This window comes from Alligator mississippiensis, chromosome 10, assembly GCF_030867095.1.
Source record: "Alligator mississippiensis isolate rAllMis1 chromosome 10, rAllMis1, whole genome shotgun sequence".
In the NCBI taxonomy this organism is placed as follows: domain Eukaryota; kingdom Metazoa; phylum Chordata; order Crocodylia; family Alligatoridae; genus Alligator; species Alligator mississippiensis.
Window position 1 is genome coordinate 36,569,468 of NC_081833.1, and position 19,574 is coordinate 36,589,041.

The window sequence follows — 19,574 nt, forward strand, 5'->3', positions numbered from 1 at the left end:
CAAAGTTAACCAGGCCAGGTAGCACAATATTAACTTGGAGACCCAGGCTTTTTACACTTCGTAAAAATAAACTACAGCTTTCTAGCATTGCCATTCTTGCTAACACTTCATGTCCCACTGTTACCCATGAAGTGTTGCTTTAATGAATAAAGCAATGGAAATGATTGATTGACTTGATATTGATGTTTGAGGCTGCATATGTACTTGGTATTAACACATTAAAATGCTCCCCCATTAGTTCTCTATGCTTTAAAAAAAACAACCCTCTGATATAGAGATATCCAGATATGTATGTAAATTACAGAGTTTGTCTTTGAGTAAAATTTCTGAATCATGAAATGTAATTTAATTTGTGCAGTGTTATGTTCCAAAGCTTTTACAAAGAAGTAGTTCTTAATTTTAAAATGTTCCCCAACACATTAAGGGTGGAGGGAGTGGAATCAGTAATCAACACTGTATATTAAATGTGAAGTTTGAGAGTGTGTCACAGCTGTCTGATAATAGTACACTCACATTTTTGTACAGCACTTCATTGTAGTTGTGTATTTTGTGTATTAGCAAATACATTCCTTTATTTCTTTGGTGCTTCTAATTTTTTCCTTTAAGATGGAGGTGGCCTGTTTCTCGATTTTTCTCTGGCTTTCTGCACTGTAATGATGGCACCATCACCTGACTGCTGGAATATACTGGCCTGACTTTAATCATCGGGTGACTGGCTCTTAGCATGGTTTCATCTCTGCTGTTTTATATCCCTTCTTGTAATTGCACGATGGCTTGCTGCATTTAATTTCTATTGGTGACAATGAAAGACACATATTAGTATTTTACATAACCTCTTACTTTTAATTTGATGTTTAAGAGGTATAGGAAAGAGTAGTACTTAAAAAAAAAAAAAAAAATCCCCTTCATCTTTAAGTAGCATCCCTTCTCTGTGAATCATGAACAGATATATAATGCTGTTTAACTACCGCTTTTCCATATGATATTTAAACTAAGCATATGCTTAAAAAATGTCTGTATTTCTACGTCATGACAGTTTCATTGGTTTGTAGATGTCGACAATGCAATAACCTCGGTTCAAAGCTACATTTAAGCCCAGTAGTTAAGTTAAAGAGTATCTAATTTTTTAACCACTAAATAACTCAAACTGATAAAACAATAGAGAATCTCTGTTCTTTTGAAAGAGCAGTGATCCCAATTAATATGCAGTTAAAATAAATGAACGTGTAAGTTGTTTCATCATCTTCTGCAAGTCTAAAATGGCAGAAGCTGTCTGTTGCTGTATAAAATCTAACTACCATTTATTTCAGCCTCATGGTATGTGCAAATTCATGCTGCTCAGTTAAGGGAATAGCTTCACAACTGGTGTTACAATCTGTGGCCACAGCACTGCATCACAATGCAGCAAATGCATTTTCCACATTAACCTAACATGACAGCTGAAACGATTATTAACCATGCAAGATGTCGGAAGTCATCAAAAATTCACATCAGAGTAATTGCAGTGGCTTGGAAAAAAAAGTATAATCTTTCCCTTTGCCTGCATGTCATGTCTCCCCCCTCTTAAATCTTACATGGTACAGTCCGTTAACAATAAAATATCCTCTGTAACCTATAAACTGTTACTCCCATCAGTTACTGGTTTCAGACTGATGCTTTCCTTAGCATTTGAATAAAGCACCACTGAAAAATTATATAGATGCTTTACGGTGGTCTTCAGCTGCTGGAAGGAGCTGTTCTCTCATTGTCTTGCTGGACTCTTCACTGTCTCAGCCATTTCAGGACTTGCAGGGGTTTGTTTTTTTTTAAAGATGAAAAAACTTGAGCATTAATACAGAAAGATTTCAGCTGTGTAAGCCTAAATACCAGGCATTTGAAGTGTGGCGGTTACAGCCAAGGGTAACAGGTTTGTAACTCCTCAGTTCTGTGATCTACAGGTAGGATTACCTATATTTAAAAATATATAAGGTTAAGGTAAAAGATTACTATTAGGTCAACGGTTTTCCTTGGTTTTCTTATACTTTGTATCTGTAGTATTGCCATGGCTTATTTAAATTTTTTCAGCGAGGAGCCATGAGAACAGGTGGATCATTTTAGAGGAATAGCCCTCTGATTCAAGGGAAATCTTAAGATCCATATATTTTACCTTCTAATATGATTCTTTAGAACAGCTCTAGGGTGGGGCAGCATGGTGTCGGCTTTTGGGTTTTAGTTATGTCGCCTTTTTACAGATCCTCTTTCATGTTATAGCTTTTGTTTGACTATAACCAGAAATGCAGTAGTTTCACTTTATGTGAGTGTCTTTATTCCTCTTTTTCTTACCTAGAATATGAAACACATACTGAAGAATTTTTAATAAAAATAGGGACAGTGTTAATTAAATGAGTTTCTTAGTTTTTGCTGTGGTGCAAAAATATGAACAACTTGCTAGCTTCCTTCTTTTCTTACGAATGCACTTATGATTTATTTGAAGGCACATTACACCTTGTTCTTTTTGGGGGCAAGTGGGAGGAAAGGTTTCAAATACAGTAGAGAAGACACAATTGACAAATCTTTAATAAAATATTTTCAGTTTTCAGCTTATGAAGTAATATGCTTGGGGCAGTTTTTTTAAATCAGTTATTTAATAAGCCAGTGAAATGGGCTTGCATAGTTATATTCAAATTTTCCTTTGGGTCAGGAGTATATAAAAATAAGGCTACACTTTCAAAATTGAAGTAATATGAACCAGTTGGGAATTACCACTTATATACGTTTTATGGGCCCGGACTAGTTGGGTGGGTACCAGCTGATTGTTACTCTCAGATGTATGGACTCAGAGGCTGCATGCTAATTAGTAGCTGTGTTTGCTTGTCTTTGGAAGCAAAAATGAAAGTAGAGTTTTTTTTTCTTCCTTAGATTACATTCAGCCTTTGGGGAAAAGTGGGTTAATCCACTGTGCCATGCTGGGACCACTTGTGTGCCTCCACAGTTAAAGGCAGTAGAAAATTACTAGCTCAGTTTAGAGATTGATCTCCAAGTATATCAAAGTGTACATTTGCCATCACCTGCACCCATTCTGTTGTTAACTGGGGAATGTGGGTACTGTTCAGGAATGAGAATTGTTGAAAGAATGAGACAGCTTGGCCAAAAAGTTCTGTTTTAAGAAAGAAGACCTGTTTTAAGGAAGTCTCTCTCCTGAAGCAGCATAGCAAAAAATCAATTCCTTAGATAAAAGACAATGAAATGTGTGGTTTACATGCATGAAAAGATGGAGGAAACCATCACCACTGACCCTGTGTGGGAGATGGCTCAATTATCCTTGCAGTTGGTACAGTGTTGCAAATTATTTTCCTTTGTCTGAAGTGGGTGGGAGCCAGAGTTCAACTAAGCTCTGTAAATTAATGCATGGAAAATGTCTAAGGAACCTTTTTAACAATTAGCTCCAGATCTGTTGTAATAAAACTATCTCTGATATCTAGTGGCAGCAGCTGGAATTGGTATTTCATTTATATTAAAGTCCTAGAGCTCATGTGCCTTGTTAATGTAACGCAGATAATGCTTATGCTACAGGAGAGTTTCTTGGCAAGGGTGGAGTACAGTCATAGGAGAAAAATGGAACCCTTTTGTCTGTGTGCCCTTACCAGACTGGTGTAATGGTATGAGCATAAAAAGTTTAACCAGATTTATAATGTAATAGAGAAAGTAGACATGAAAATAAATAATGCGTTTTCTAAAATGGATTGTTTGTTTGCAGCAGGAATTTATTCACTATATGCTTTTTCACCAAGCATTACATTATAATTTTGCAATTATCATTTAAAATGAGTATATAACAGACACATTTCATAGACTTCTCTTTTTTAATTGTAACGATTGGTAGTTAATAATTCATAAGTCATTTAAATAATTAAGCTTATAAAATATATCGGTATAGTGCTATGAAAACACCATTTTTAAAGATCAGGAGATATTTAAATTCAGCATTTAAAGATCATGACATATTTTAACTATTTAACAAATAGCATTCTTTCTAGCGTGTAAAAAGGATTTCTCTAGTTTTTCCCCCCCCAAGGGAAATGCTGCCATATTGGAAACACCTATTTTGTTAACTAAGTAACTGATTATTTTAACATATTTTGACATAACGGACTAATTGGTCCAGGTTTATTTTCTTTCTTTTGTGGATGTTGTGTCAATATATCTTACATGCTTATTTAAATGAGTGCATAACTTTAAATCTCTTATTTTTGTTCCTCCCCTTCCAATACAATTGTGCATGAATAATACTTTTTAATGCTTATCATTTTTCAAACTGAAATAAACATGACTTTTTCCCTCTTTCTCTGTAGCTTTGTTTGGCTGATCAGAGTGTGAGCAAAATAAAGTAGATTCTACTTTTGAAAGGCTTTTTTCTGTGTATGGGTTTTTCATAAAGACTTCAAATTGCCATGAAAATGTTACAGTAAATCCCATTGTGAAAGTGCTGCAGTAACTAAACCCACCCGTGCTCTGGTACAGTACGTACATCCTGGTTTAACTTGGCTATAATATTTACAGTGCTGGCAGTATTTTGAAGTCACTGTGAACCAGGTGTTGTCCCTCAGTCATTGGGCGTTTCTTAACACAGACACTAAGCACTTGAAATAGATAGAGGGTGGAAGATTTTTCTTTCAGCCCTTTTCTTGAAACAGAAAGATTATTAGAACTGTCAAGGCATATGCAAGAGCCAGGTATTTGCAGGTTTTCTGCCTTGAGATGAGAACACAGTATTTGGAATCATTCAGTTTGATTTTGTTTGAGAACAGAAGAGGTAGCTCAGTGCTTTGACACCAGATTTGAAGGGGATGAGAGGTGGAAAGAAGAAAAAGCTTTTCGTTAGATTGTACATAAACAGGTCAAAATTTAAGGATTTTTAAATTTTTAAAATTGTAGAAGAATACATATACAAATACCAATCAGTAACACAATCAGTTTGTAAAAAGCTGCAAAGACATGTATTTCCACATATGAGGGCTATATGCTAAAATAAGTAGGCAGATAGATTATCCTAAAAGGAAAAAGCATCAGTAGTGGTGATTGTGAGTAGTTGGGATTTGAGAATGAGGGACTGCATTAAAATATGGGGAATGGGGTAGATGGGATTAGTTATGTGCTAATTACTGGGGTTTTTTTTTAATATACTGTTAATCATGAAAGTGTTCCAGGAAAAACCCTGTTATAATCTGAGGATGGTAAATGTGTTTTATTGGGAGGGAACATGGGCTTCTTAACTATATAAAAGAATAAAATAATTTTCCATATTCAATTTAAGGGAACTGTTGTGTCTGACTCTGTTAATGATAACACTAAGTAATTAGTCCAGCTGCAGATATCGTAAGGTTGTTACGATAACTCCTTTGTGCCTTTCTTCCTTTTCACGTTGCTTCCATTTTGAATGAGATTTCTTAATGGTACCTGGAGAGAAATCTCTGCCTTTTTGGGAACGGGACACTCCCTTTGGTTCCCTTGCTTTATAAATTTGTCCTGCAGTGCTGACAGATTTCCAGTGACTAGTTTCTTACAAGACTCCTGAGCCAGCCATCGGTGCAGAGAATTGAGGCGTGGTCTGCAGGGGTAACAGTGAGATGTTCTTTCCTACCCCTTTAATATAATGACGCATGGCACTAGCAGAAATTAAAAAAGAAGTACACATTTTATTTGTCACTAAATTATTTCACACTACAGGAGAGAGAGGTGAGAGCACACTGCTTATTCTCTAGAAAACGTTTGGTAACTATAGTATTAAAATGGCAGTGAAAGAAGTAATAAAATGGCGTCATCAGTAAAATTAATTTTGATGGCCTGATTTAAGACGTTCTGCTTGATTCGAGAAAAACATGCCTTCAGTAATAGGTACTGTATTGCAGTGCTAGTTATGACTAGCATTTTTTAAGGCAAGGCAAGAACAATGAATCATTTAGAGCTTTTAATACAATGCTGGGGTTAAATAAAGGAATGTTGTTGGAAGAAACCGGAAAGATGGATGGACCATCATGGAAAATCATTTCAGATAATCTATTATAACCATTATGTTGCTTCCTCCATTTATAATTGGCATCGTTATAGAGAATACACCTTAGACCCCAGTGTCTTTTGAGGGACCTCATAATTTCATTTATTTTAAGCGCAAAGTTCCTGGTTCCTGAGACTGACCAGAGTAGTGTTTTTATTTTCATTCTAGATTCTGTAGGGCATTATGATTTCTGTAGCTGTTTAGTAAGGTTTCATTTTTTTTCTTTTTTTAAATCAGGATGCTAGTACAAGAATATTTATAAAACAGTAGAGATACAGTAGTTCATACTGATGGCTCTGAGCAAAACCTCAGCGCAAACTCAAAAAACCTTACTAAAAACAGATATTTGGTAGATAAGAAAACTGCTGAATGATGCACGATGAATGAAAGATATGATATTCTTTGACTAGATTAGTCACCCCCTCAGCCTCTGGTGTATATGGTGTATTCACTTCTGTCTGGAGTGGATGCCATTGCTAATGGTGAAATGCTTTATACCTAGTCACTGCTCTCTCTTGCTGAGCCAGTCTGTTCAGAGGGGTTTATCCACAACACCAACACAACATGGTACTTAAACCAAAAATTCCAAATTGTAATTATTTGTTTTCACTAATATTAAAGCTCTGGATGAAATATTTTCTGGTACAGTGCACTCATGGGGCTAGCAAACTGAACTAGCTCAGTCATGCCGAATAATGTAATAATTTGCCACTGTACCTTAAACAGCTTACAAGATTCTGTCTACCTGCATTCTCCTATTCTGATTTTTCCCCTCTCTTTTCCTTTACTCTTCCTTTGTGTTCTTTCTCTTTCCTTCTTTCTCAGTTTGGTTCTTCTGTCCTTTGCCATGATACCCAAAAGATCAGGGTTATTAGTGACCTGAAATGCTGTTCATTTTTGCTATTTATTATTTAAACAGGCAAGAGAGTCTGTTGATGCTTTGTGGAACAAATAAGGCTTGGTCTCCATGCCAAAGAGCTTCCAGTTTAATTGTAGATGTGACACACCAAGTGAGAATATGCGGGTATCTAACAATGAAGAGGAGGAGTTGCAGAAATAAGGAGTCTAATGCTTGCAATTGTTTTGCATATAGTGTTGGTGATTATGGTGAACAGTTATGCATATGCCACCATTCTGCAGCTGTCATCCAGAGTGTCATTTAAAGGGACACCATCCTGACCCTTAATGCATAAAAATGCAGGTACAAAAACATAGTATAAAAGCTGAAGCCAATGGCAATATTTTTGACTTTGAAGTAGATCCTACAGAAAAAAAATATAACAATATCAACCCCCGCACTGTGTGCAGTTCAAACACAGGGTGATTTAGAGCCTATAAATGCAATGGGCTAATTCACAAAAGCAAAACAGGATGTTTTTGGTTTCATTGCAATGCAAAGGGAAAAAGAAAGCAAACTGCATAAACGTCAGAAAATTAAATTCAAATTAAAATTTTTCTTTCAATTTTAATAGGTTGCTAGTAATATAGACACAGATTTATTTTGTTAACTATTATTTTTTGTAACTGGATAGCTGTTTTTTCAGTTTTTAAAATCTGTCCAGTTGTATCGTTGTTAAAACGCAGAAATAAAACGCACAATAAAACATACAGATTTCTATTGCGTACATAAAAATACGATTTTACAAAACACAGCACAGATAGATACTTTTCTATGAATTTCTCTGGGCTTTCAGGGAAGAAACAGTTTGTAAATAAAATTTTAAGAGACAGTGGGAGATTGTTGCATAGAAAGAAGTACACCGAGCAAAATGATATTGAATTAGAAAAAAACAAAATCAAGCTGAGACTCATTTCCCTATGCCACCAGTGATGATCTCTGCTTATACACAATCAGTATGAGCAATGCTGCATAGCAGGAATATAGTTATATTTTGTGACTGCAGTGTAAGTGACTGTACCAGCAGGGAATAATACGAGAAGTATTTTCTAAACATTTTCTAGGAAATAGAGCTCTGCTGACTGCGTTTCATGGTAAATGTTGTTTATAGTCATTGTAAACACCTTTCACTTCCCTTAATGGCTGTGCACAGCAAATACATTTTTGAGAAATAACATTTGGACTCATATGGTACAACGGTACTACTTGATATCAGAAAACAGCATTAACTGAACAGCCAGTCTACTGAAAGGCAATCTTGTGGCTAATGCATTAAGATTTGCGCCTTGTGAAGTATTGTACCAGCTCTGCCACACGTTTACCTTCCGCAGAAGGGTAAAGCAAGAATGAATCATATCAAGATCAAGATCATATCAAGATCCTTCTGGTGTTGGAAGGGACTAGAGGAGTGTGAAATATCTTTAGTTCTGTTAGCTCATGTCTGTGAGGTAAAACAGGTAACAGACTTTATCCACTTAGTGTGTTCATTTGTTTTCTTCCCTCAGGCCACCATGAACACAGTTATGCTGGCCTGCCAAGCATTCAAACCTGTCTACTTCATCTGTTGGATATATAGACTTAAATTTGTGCCCTGCCTACTTTCTTTGATGATCGAGAATAAGAAGAATGGTTGAACTGAACATGTATGTGGCTATTGTCTGCCCCTTCCAAATTTAGTGTGTTATAAAACACTACTACTTAATTGTGTGGAATGAAATTAGTTTTCGCCTGGTCTCAGTGTAATCTTTTATCCCTCATCTTTTATTTCCTTAAGGTCCTTATTACTCAGTGATCTATTTGTGCAGCATCCTTGTCACTTGCAATGGACACTTTTGTCTCTAAAATGTTTAGAGCTATCCCTGTCCTTTTTGCCTTGGGACTTTTTTGTCAAGCCTTTATTTAGAATCAATGAATGATGGAAGCAGAGAGTTCTCTTGCCAATCCTAGGTTCCTCTATCAGTCCCTTATATGGTGATCTCTTGTGTTTGGCCCAACATTGACCCTGTGGGCCAAATTTGCATAAACCACTGTCTAGCTTTTTAGGCATGGCTAACCATAGGAACAGCGATTGAATTCAGATATCTGACTACCTGAGTTGTGTACACAAATACTGCTTGTGTTTAAAAACACCAAGTGAATAGAAGCTGATTGTGCTTATAATTGATAAAGGGTGCTACAAGGGTGCTAAATGGCATACTTTGAAATTTCATATAATCCTTTGAAATTTGGAAAGATATTTAGCTAAAGTCAGTATTAGCAAAACAGCCCAAAAAAGTCTTTCTTTCTAGGAAACTCCCCCATTTCCACCAAGATGAGCGCCATTCATTGCTCTTATTCTCACAGACAGTGTCTGCCAGGGGAAAACATTGTCCATTTCCATTTGGACAAATAGATATGGACAATAGTCTCAGCAAGAGCCAAAATAGACTAAGCAAGAGCCAAAGAGCATGCAGCATCTGGCCCTGCTCTATAGCAGAGAGATGATTGCAAGAGGATCTGCCAACTTCAAGAGAAAAAGATTTAAGTAAAAGTGTCACTGCAACTGAGCTTTGGGTAGCTAGATGTGGTAGGAAGATTACTTTAGAAACTGCATTACCGGCATGGACCCAGTTACCCAAAATGGCGAGATTAGCTAATCTAATAAAATGTTTGGCATAGAGCAGTTTGACTGTAAAGCATTTACTTTGTGGCTGCCTGTTTAACACAGCTTAAAGGCTTCATATAAAATTGGGCCTTTTGTTAATGAAGAGAGTGGACATCTTGCTCCAACCTGATGATGGAATTTAAAGCAAAGAGCTGCAACCTGCTGCTTTCATGATGCATGCAGCTTTCCAGAGTGGTCTCACTGGGAGATGGCACGTGCCTCCTCTTAGTTTTGCAAATGCATGCTGCCACCTGCTGAGCATAAACAGTTAGTTCTCTGCATAAGTATCAAGCAGGAAGTCTAAAAATTGTAGGACTGTTTCTGTGCCATTTCTCTTTCTAGTATTTTGTTTTAGGAATAGTTTCTTTTCTTCTTTTGGTAGTGAATTAATGTGTGATTCCTGTTACTCTGTAAAATTTGACTTGCCTGAAGCAAAAAGGGGTGCGTGTGTGTGTGTGTGTGTGTGTGTGTGTATTTCTACATGGCAAGTAAAATATCTTTAGGCCCATTCCCTCCCCACAGTCAACATGCTTGGAGCTCATGCCAGGATTGATCAGCTTGCATGCCTTAATATGTCTGAAAAAGTAGGCACTGCAAAGCATTTAGCAATCTCTGACTTTCCGTTTAAAATGAATTAAATATGCCCCATGATCACATGGTACTTTCAGTATTCATTGGCAGAAGGAAGGAAAATGTTAGCCAACCTCTAAGAACGTAGCCAGTGGAGCAATAAATCTCTCCTAAGCTATGAATTTGAATTTATCAATGCAGCATTCTGTACATCTGTTATTGATCTTCACATTTTGCTCCATTAAACTTCCACTAGTTTACCCATTTCAGTGTCCTATGATACCAAGTAGCTGATTTCTGAGCCTTGGGGAAATCTGAATACTTCAGATTTTCTCTCTTCCCTTTTTTTAAGTTCAATCAATAATGGAAATATCATCCCACTTCAGAAATTCCTCCAGGATTTCCCAGCATAAACATAGTGACAGGGAGCTAACTGTTTATTTGCTATTTGACAAGGTCAAGTGCTTTTTCAAATGACACCAGCTTTCCATTCTTCCAAATCTTGAAGTGATAACTTCATCCTTCACTTTTATTGCATATTCCCTTTTTTCTTCTTTTCGAATTTTGCGGAAGAGTTATCCTCTTTCTTGGCTTGCTTGAGCTTTCCAAGTTATCCACTGATAACAGGGTCATACTGATCATCCATTTATTACATGCATGCAAATTCCATTGGACTTCTAAGGCACATTATTTCTTGCTTCTGCATTGGGAGCCTCTGTGAAGAAGGACTTTTGGGTACTTTGGCCTGCCCCGTCACAGTTTTGCCATCTAAGGTTTCTTATTAGGCAAACAAATTGCATAAAGATGGTTGGATCATTCATTTCAGACTACAGGTCCTTGGTTGATAGCTACCTTGCTACTTTTGAGTACCATGTAGACCCCTTTCACAGGCACGAACTTTTATATAGAGACTACTTAACTAAAATGCATTTGGTTCTGAAATCTGCACAAACTTAAGTTTCCTGTTCTGCTGCTTTATCTACAACAGTGTGAAAAGTCTCATGGTATTTGCAAGCACTTCTAAAAGTTGCGTGGTCTGAAAAAATGCAGGAAGAGTCTAAACAAACCCACCTACTATACTGGCTACATCTTGTCTTCTTCAGAGGCCTAGAATTACTTTGAGGGGCATGGCCATACCATTTATGTCTCCATGTCTCTCTTTTACACAGACAGCTAGCAAGCATTTCATACAGGTATTGGCCTAATCAGTAATAAGGATAGAAAATCTGTGGTATACAGTATGGCCTCTTACTCCATCAGCTAGCTTCATGGAGTTTTGCTGTATTTGTCACAGTCTGGAAATACGGAATTCTTGAAAGTAAAGCCCATGACAGGGTGTCTCAACACTAGAAGGAGCATATGCAGTTGGGGAAACTGTTTCTTAACCAAGTCAAACATTTCTGTATGAAAATAATTATAATAAACAAGGTGCTTCATCTGGAGTTGTTTTCAGTTCTTATAGATAGAAAAAATGATTCTGGAGTTCAGTATATAATCTTCTCTACCATTTACTTGAAGAACTTACGATGTACTAGAAATGCAGTCATTTCAAGAAGATATGATTGGTTGAAGAGCTACTGGATTTTGTAGAAAGTGAGCCCAGATTTATTTACTTTGTTATTTTCTCCTTTCTTTCCCTGCCAGTGAGACAGTAAGCATCGTTGTCACATACAGGGCCTCAGTACAACATTTGGTGACATTTGCTTTCTCTGACAGCTTGAATACTAAGAGCTAGTATTAAAAGTACAGTCTGTCTGATGGAAGTAATTAAGATACTTCCATCCTCCAGAAGAGAGTCTACTAATCTCATTTACTGCAGCAAATGGGAAAGATTCTCAATCCTCTCAAAAGGAGACTGTTGCCACATGGATGCCCTTTGTCAACAGTAATGAATTAGTTACTGTAGCACTTTTATTTCTGGATTTCAAACAAGACTAGAAAGGTGCCAATTTCAGTCATTTCAGCCTTTTTGTCAGGCAGTGAATGCAATAAGATCAGCAAATGTCAAATGAACTCAAGCCTTGTGAAAGCAGTCAGATAGCACAGATGTTCAAGTATTGTTTCTTCTTGGAGTTCTAGGTGTAGGTTTTTTTTAGTTTTGTGAGTTTTTTTTGTTATTGGCTATTTAAAAATAACACTTTACAATGTCTTCCTCCTAGAGGATGAAACTTGCAAACCATTTTTTTTTCTCTGGGATATAAAAAATATCGTACTGGCAATATTGTCAGTTGTGACAGCTTAATATACCTAGGAAAATAATCAGCATACTTTAGACTAGAGATCACTTTTCTCAACAGTCTTATATTACCTTGAAATACAACTTTTTAGGAACATCATTTATTTTATGATAGGAAACCAGAAGGACATTACCCCATAAAACTGAAGCTGGATTACTGCAGTACCACCCACTGTTACTAAGGTTGTCTGATGCATGGGCTGGGCTTTTGGGATCAGAAACAGGACTTTTCTTGCGTTTGCCCCTCTAAGCTTCTCTGAAAAGGCTGAACATAGTAAGTCAAGCTTTTGGGGAATGAGTTGAATAGCCCACTGCTCTAGACTCCAGAAGGAATCCAACATTCCCGAGTTTCCCATTTATCTTCCATGAGCCTTGAAACCCATTGACAGAGTATCTTACCCCCTTTCATTGCAGGTTCACCTAGAGCAGTTGGGACCAACCTTTCTGGCAGGTATGCCACAAATTAAGCCTGTGCCCTCCCTGAATACCACTCCAATGCCCTTCCTCTGCTTTCTACTTCCTGCCCTATCTGTTGCAAGCCCCACACACAGACTGCCCTTGCCACTTACAGCACACATGCCACTCATTGGCTACCCCAATCTAGCAGATGGTGACACCCTATGAAGTAGTTAGTAGGTTTAGTTGCTTTGTTAGCTTGAGCACCACAGATCTGTGCATTAGATATAAAGGTTTCAGCTTCACCTGTGATTAAAGCCATAGGCTTGAACTTCTAAACGCTGCAAAACCCCAGATTTAAGATTGCCTTTGGAATTTGAATTTGTCCACTTAAAGACTAAATTATAATATAGAAGTATAATTATGTGATTACATACTATTTTTTCCACTTGGCATCTACCTCATATATCTTATAGTTGCTACACTTTTTTCCTTGATAGGTTAGAGTATAACTTTATAGCTTGCATGTAAGCATTCTTTGACAGCATCGTAACCCCCAAACTCCTCCTGAGTGATGTATAAGTGTGCATGGTTTCATGTCAGAGCCAAGAGTCCATTTTGTGAAGCAGTAAGCTCTGAGGGTGGGTATAACTGAGCACAGTCTAGGTCAGTGATTTTCAGCCAGGGTGCCTTAAGATCCTTTCAGGGGTGTGTGTTGTGCCATGCAGTGCCAGCATTGTTAGGTGTACAAACATGATTCACAAGATAACCCCAGATATTTCAAATAGGAACCCACAGTGGTGGAGTAAAAAAAAAACAACTGAAAACTAAGCTGACTTTTTACAAGGAGTGCCTTGAGTGTTATGGAATGTGCCTTGAGTCTGCAAAGGTTGAGAACCCACTGGTTTAGGTGGTCTGTTCCTTGAGTCTTAATTTTGAACTCCAATTTAAAGTGCATCCCCTCCATCCTTTCACTCCAGATGTCATATATATATAATACACAATAGAGACAAATGCTAGTCTGTGCTCAAACAAAAAATCCATATGCCACTAGGTGGCAATGTAACCAGCATAAGGAATAAATTGCAGTAGCTGGCTATTCTTTACATTCTTAGTGTTTGCCAACATTGGCTGCAGTCAGGTGGAAAACTGCATGAACTTTTTTTTAATCAAAGAAAGCAAAACCAGTATGACCTGCTACAAACTCGACTTCAGACATTTAATGATTAACATTTGTTTTACTCAAGTAGCTATTATCACATTACAAATAATATTTAGTGTGAGGTATAGGTGTTGGCTTTTTAAAGAATATATGTTCTTGTAAGGTAAAGAGTAGAGATTTTACTCCAGGCCTGTTGGACCTATACATTTAAATTCATAGATTTATAGGACAAAGTAGACTACTGTGATCATCTACTCTGCCCTCCTGCATGACACAGGCCATAGACACTCATCTACCAAGCCCTGCATCTGGTCTATACCTTTAGCTGAGCTAGAACATCCCTCTCTCTCTCTCACTCACTCTCTCTCAGGATACCTAGTCTTTGAATGGTTGAAAGATCTATCACCAGATTGTTCCAATGCTTAATTATCCTTGCTGTTAAAAACTTGTACCATTTATGTCTCAGCTAAGTGCATGAGCAACCTTCACACCTCTGCTGTTGTGTTCCCAATGGCAATCTTCTGAGCAAGCGGCAATATCTCATTTTGCCTGCAGCATAGTAACCACTTTCTCTTGTGAAATCAGTGACCTCCTCCTTTCTGCTGCTGATGGATGTTCTCTGTGGAGTTAAAAAAAAAATCTAGTGAAGGCCCTAGACATCTCAGAATTTACGCAGGTGTAGAGACAAGAATGAGGTTAAGCTCACTAAGGTCAGGAGTACATATTTCTCCATTATGTAATGATACAGATGCTTCTGCCATACTGAGAGCCCGTTCCTCACAGGGGAAATAAATAACATTATCAAGCCTGACAAGTTTTGCACCTTTGGCACCTACTGCTTTCATCCCACCCCAACGTCTGGAGCTGTGGGTCTTCAAGGTAGTGGTTTCTATTTAATGGCAATTGCCTATATTAGGGATGGAATAGTAAAGCAGTTAAGCTGTGCCTCCAGAACTGTAGCAAGACATCAAAGGCTGCTTCCTGTTGACTCGCCTGTAATGGGATACCTGATCATCATTCAGGTTGGCAAGTCGAGAGCAGCCAGATGTGAGGCTATCACCTTGTTTTCTTGGTTGCAGAAGCTAGTATACTTTAACTACACTAGCCTAATGAGTCATTAAGCTTGGGTGGACCTTGGGATTTTTTATATTCTGTGGTACAGCTGGCATGTGCTATTTGTAACATCAGCATCGTCCTCGGGACTTGTCCTCTTCTGTATGTTGAACAAAGAGATATTAAAGGCCCTACCTTGTTGAGACATGCAGTACTGCTCTGAAGACAAAAACAACTTTCATAAATCAGAGAGAGAGAAGCTCCTTGTCAACTCCATCCTTCACTGCCTTGCCAATATCTGTGAAAGATTCCATCCTCCCTCAATTGATAGGCAATTGGGGCAGTCACTGTCTTGGTGACAGCTGTAGTAAGAGTTGATCCCTAGTCTTCCTCTTCAAAACCAACATAAAAATGTCTTGTTTAACTTTATTTTCTAAACTGTGTCCTTCTTTAGTGCTTAATTTAAAACAATAAAGGCAAAACATTTATCTCCTCTATTGACTTTTTATGCATGAGAGAGTATATGATGGTGCTTTATATGCTTAGCACATACATGATAGAGATCCTGCTAAACTAATTATATATACTCGACAACATTTCAGGATGGGTATTGTTTAATTGGAACTAAAAGGTATGGGTTGCCATTCTGATTATGCATGTAATGTCTTAACATATTTTAACTGCAATACATAAATCTGTTACACTGTGGTTGCATGTATCTATGTATTGCTGTAGACCTGAAGAACAAGTATGTAGCTTGCATGCAGATCGCCCAAAACTAGTCCCACAGTTTGCTTTTTTCTTCTTTTTTTAAAGAAAGAACATCAAAATAACCCGTAACTAAAAATGAAGGCTCTTGTGGCATAGTGGATATCTGTCTTGTGCATTACATTGACACAGCTTTTGCTTATATGGAGCATGGAACAATTGCCTTTCCTTAAGACTTTGAAATCTCCATGAAGTAGAGTGCTTTTTTATCCCAGGAGAGTTGCTGAGAGTTGTGGAAATTTAACATTCCCTATATCTCTCAGCATCAATTTGGGAATTAGGATTAATAAATCTAGACCAGTGGTACACAACCTTGAGTGCAGTGGAGATGGTCTCATGGCCTCATGCTGGCCCGACCCTGTGCCAGCCCAGCTTGCCTATGGAACAACTCTAGCCACATATCAGTAAGATCTAGAGGGCAGGGCCACGTCATTCATCTTGCATGGCTCCCCACAGGCCTGGAAATTTGTCAGCAAGGAAGCAACAATTAATATTGCCACCATTTCCCTGCTGTCAAATTTCTAGACCCACAGGGAACCCTGCAGGCCAAAGGTTGAGTACCACTGCTCTAAAGCAGTGATTCTCAACCAAGGTGCCGTGGCACCCTGGAGCTCTTTTCAAGGGTGCCATGGGGTGCCACACAATTGTAGCACTGTTAGGTGTGCAACCATGATTCACAGGATAAACCCAGAGACTTCAAACAGGAATCATTACTGTTAAAGGCATTCTGATCTGTTGTGGTCTTTCTGAGGTCTTTGCAACAGAAGAATTGTTCTGTTCTTTCTCTTTCTTTCTGTTTAAAAAAAAAAAAGAAGTGAAAACTAGGAACTGGCATTTTGTAAGGGGGTACTTTGGGTAAATTGAGGGGTGCCGCAAGTTTACTGGAGGGGAGGAGGTAAAAGAGGTTGAGAATCTCTGCACTATATCAAGGGACAAATCCGGCCTGTGGGGCAAATCCAGATATATTAATTTAGCATCAAAGGTATGAAATGTAGATTACTACAGCACTAATGCTTAACCTCTAGCCCAGAGGTGGGCAGTTACTTTTGCTGGAGGGCTGCTGAGCTTTGGTAGGCTGTTGAGGGCTGCAAGAGTTGCCCTGCCCCTTGACAGGTGCCCCGCCCTCTGGTTGCCATTTTGGGACTGGAAGTCCCACCCACTAACACCCTGACCTTTGCCACGGGAAGTCCCTTCCCTTGCCCTGGAAGTACTCCTTTTGGGAAGGAGGGTGCTGCCATCTTGAAACCAGAAGAAAAACCAAATCATATACTAAAAAATCAAACATCTACTATAACTTTAATTTTAGTTAAAAAAAAAAATATTGTTCTGATTTATGTTGTTTGCATAGTGTATCTAGAGGCAATTGCATAATAGCTCAAAAGATAGTCTTACTCTTGTATATTTTGGGGAGGGTAAGGGGGTCTACATGGAGGGTGGGGGTGTGCAGTGTGGGTATGGTGTGTAGCAGAGGGTTGAGTGTGGGGTATGTAGTTGGGGTGAGGGCTGTGGGAGGGGGTGGGTATGTGTGGGGTTATGGTGGGTGGGGTGGGAGTATGTGTGGGTGTGTGTGGGGTTATGGTGGTGGGGTGGGAGTGTGTAGGGTGGGCGTGGGTGTATTTGGAGGGAGGAGGGGGTATGGGAGGGTGTGGTATGTGTGTTCCATAACTGCAGAATTTTAATATGCTCCTATTTTAGCAGTCATTATGGTTGATAATTTCAAGGAAAATGAAGGGTTTTTTTAAGGCTTTACTAATAAGTTTGAATTCATGTCTTACAATAACAAATTTGGTTGCTTTAATAATTGGAGATGCATGGCAAAATTACAAAATATATATGCAAGTAGGTATACAGGACCACACAAAGCAATATGCACAGCATGGTATTGACTAACATGGTTTGAACCTTTTGCTAGTGCAAGTCAGTGCATTCCTTGTATGACTAGTTCGGGGGGAAGATATATAAATAAGAAATCTACATTTTTTTAATCCACTTCTGTGTGCTGTGGGGAAAAAAGAAAGAGACTCTTTATAAAGTTTTTCTGTGTATTTTTCAAATGTTTAGCCATTTTGTCTTCAACTGCTTTTTTAAGCTCTTATTCATGGTTTCCAGCTGGCCTGCAAGTACTCTCTCTTGCCTGAAGCTGCCGAGTCAAAACCTTTTTTACTTAGTAAGGGCCAACAATCTTATCTCACCTTATCACTCTAACAGGCTTTCATCCCAGTTCCCTCAAACGGAGAGCAAGAGGAAGCAGTTGCTGGGACACAGAGATAAAAAAGAATAGAAGCAGGACATTTCACTAGGATTTAATGCATATTAAAATAGGGGATTAATGTATTTTCATTTTCACATTGAGCTTTATGGGCATCTTACTGCATGTCTACTGAAGTAAAGTGACCTTTAAACTCCTCAGAGCGGATTGAGGAGAAAGCTGCCAGCTCTTCTCAAAGTTGAAAGAGCTGAGTACTACAATATGTATCTGATGTAAGTGCAAGACTGATTTTTTTTTTTCAACTGAAGCTGTATTTTTTCCTTTCCATAGGGATTCCTGAAGAATGAAAAAGATAATGCATTGCTGTCAGCTATTGAAGAGTCCAGGAAGAGGGTAAGTTGGAACGGAATATTTAAAGAAAAAATCTTGCAGGATGTTTCTACAAATTAAATGCTGTGTTTGGTAAACAGGCAGAATTTAAAAGCTCTTGATTCTTTCACAATATCTGGAATAATTATATAAATAGCCATTTCTGCTTGCTCTATTGTTAAAATAAAAGCCGTATAGATAATTTTGAAAACTTGAAAGCCTTTGCACTACTAAGTTAGGTCTGAGAACAGAACAATTCTGTAAACAAATGGAGAAGACATTATGTGACAGGAGTTCTCTTTCTCATGCATACCTATTCCCACAGCCACCATGGTGCTCTGGACTGTAGAATTTCTCTATTAAAAGTGGCAACTTTGGGATGGGAGTTTTATTTATCCCTTTTTTGACTTTTGGAAATACTCCAGTCTTTGGGAGTTAAGAAGTGCCCTGAGGTTAAAGCAGAACCCATGAGAATGATAACTTTCTGTAAAAGGGCAGTTCTCCATAAATTCACTACAATGGAATTCAAGTTTACATGAGTGTGTGCTGAATTGTGATGTACTGCGAGTATTTGCAGTCAGTGCATAAGAAGGAACAATGTTATGAAATGTAACTATTTCTAAGTATCCGTCTTAAATGGTTTGTCTTGCTGGGTTAATTCTGCGGTTATGGTATGCAATAGTAAATTCCAGAATGATACTCACCGAACTGATTTGCAAAAATATTGTTGTTTGGTTTCTGCATACAACTATATACTTGGAGCCTCCATTTTAAAACTAAGTTTATCATTCTTTGAAATGGTAAGACATAGCAGAAAAAGCATTTAAGCATTTTAAACTCCTACTTAATGATAAAGATAATGACATTCCACTAGAAATATGGAAATAGCTGGGTTATTCCTGAAATATAAGAATATTATAAATAAGGGTAAAACCATCACACTTGAACTGTATGCGAGTGCCATAGTTAACTATTTGTCAAATGTCGCTGCTTTTTATCGAATCACTTACATTGATGAGTGTTTTTTTTCCCATTTGACTGTGTCCTGACCCTGGCATAGTGGTATGAAAAAAATATGTAGCCAATCAAAACATTTAATCATATGCCACAATACAATATTACATGTTTGAAAGAAAGATGGAAAGGGAAGAGAGTTGAGGATCTAATATAATCTCCTTTCTATTTGGAATAAATTAAGATCTAAAGATATTTCCTCTCCTCATTTTTTGAGGCTA

General features: G+C 37.9%; 1 protein-coding gene across 2 annotated transcripts in view; it reads left to right on the plus strand.

Moving 5' to 3' along the window:
• The window catches only part of NUP93 (nucleoporin 93), a 152,502-nt gene that overhangs the window by 87,417 nt on the left and 45,511 nt on the right, over positions 1 to 19,574 (plus strand). For both annotated transcript variants that reach the window (XM_014611006.3, XM_006271964.4), the window contains exon 4: positions 18,301 to 18,363. In XM_014611006.3, coding sequence (XP_014466492.1) covers positions 18,301 to 18,363 — 63 coding nt within the window. The remainder of the gene's footprint in view (positions 1 to 18,300; positions 18,364 to 19,574) is intronic.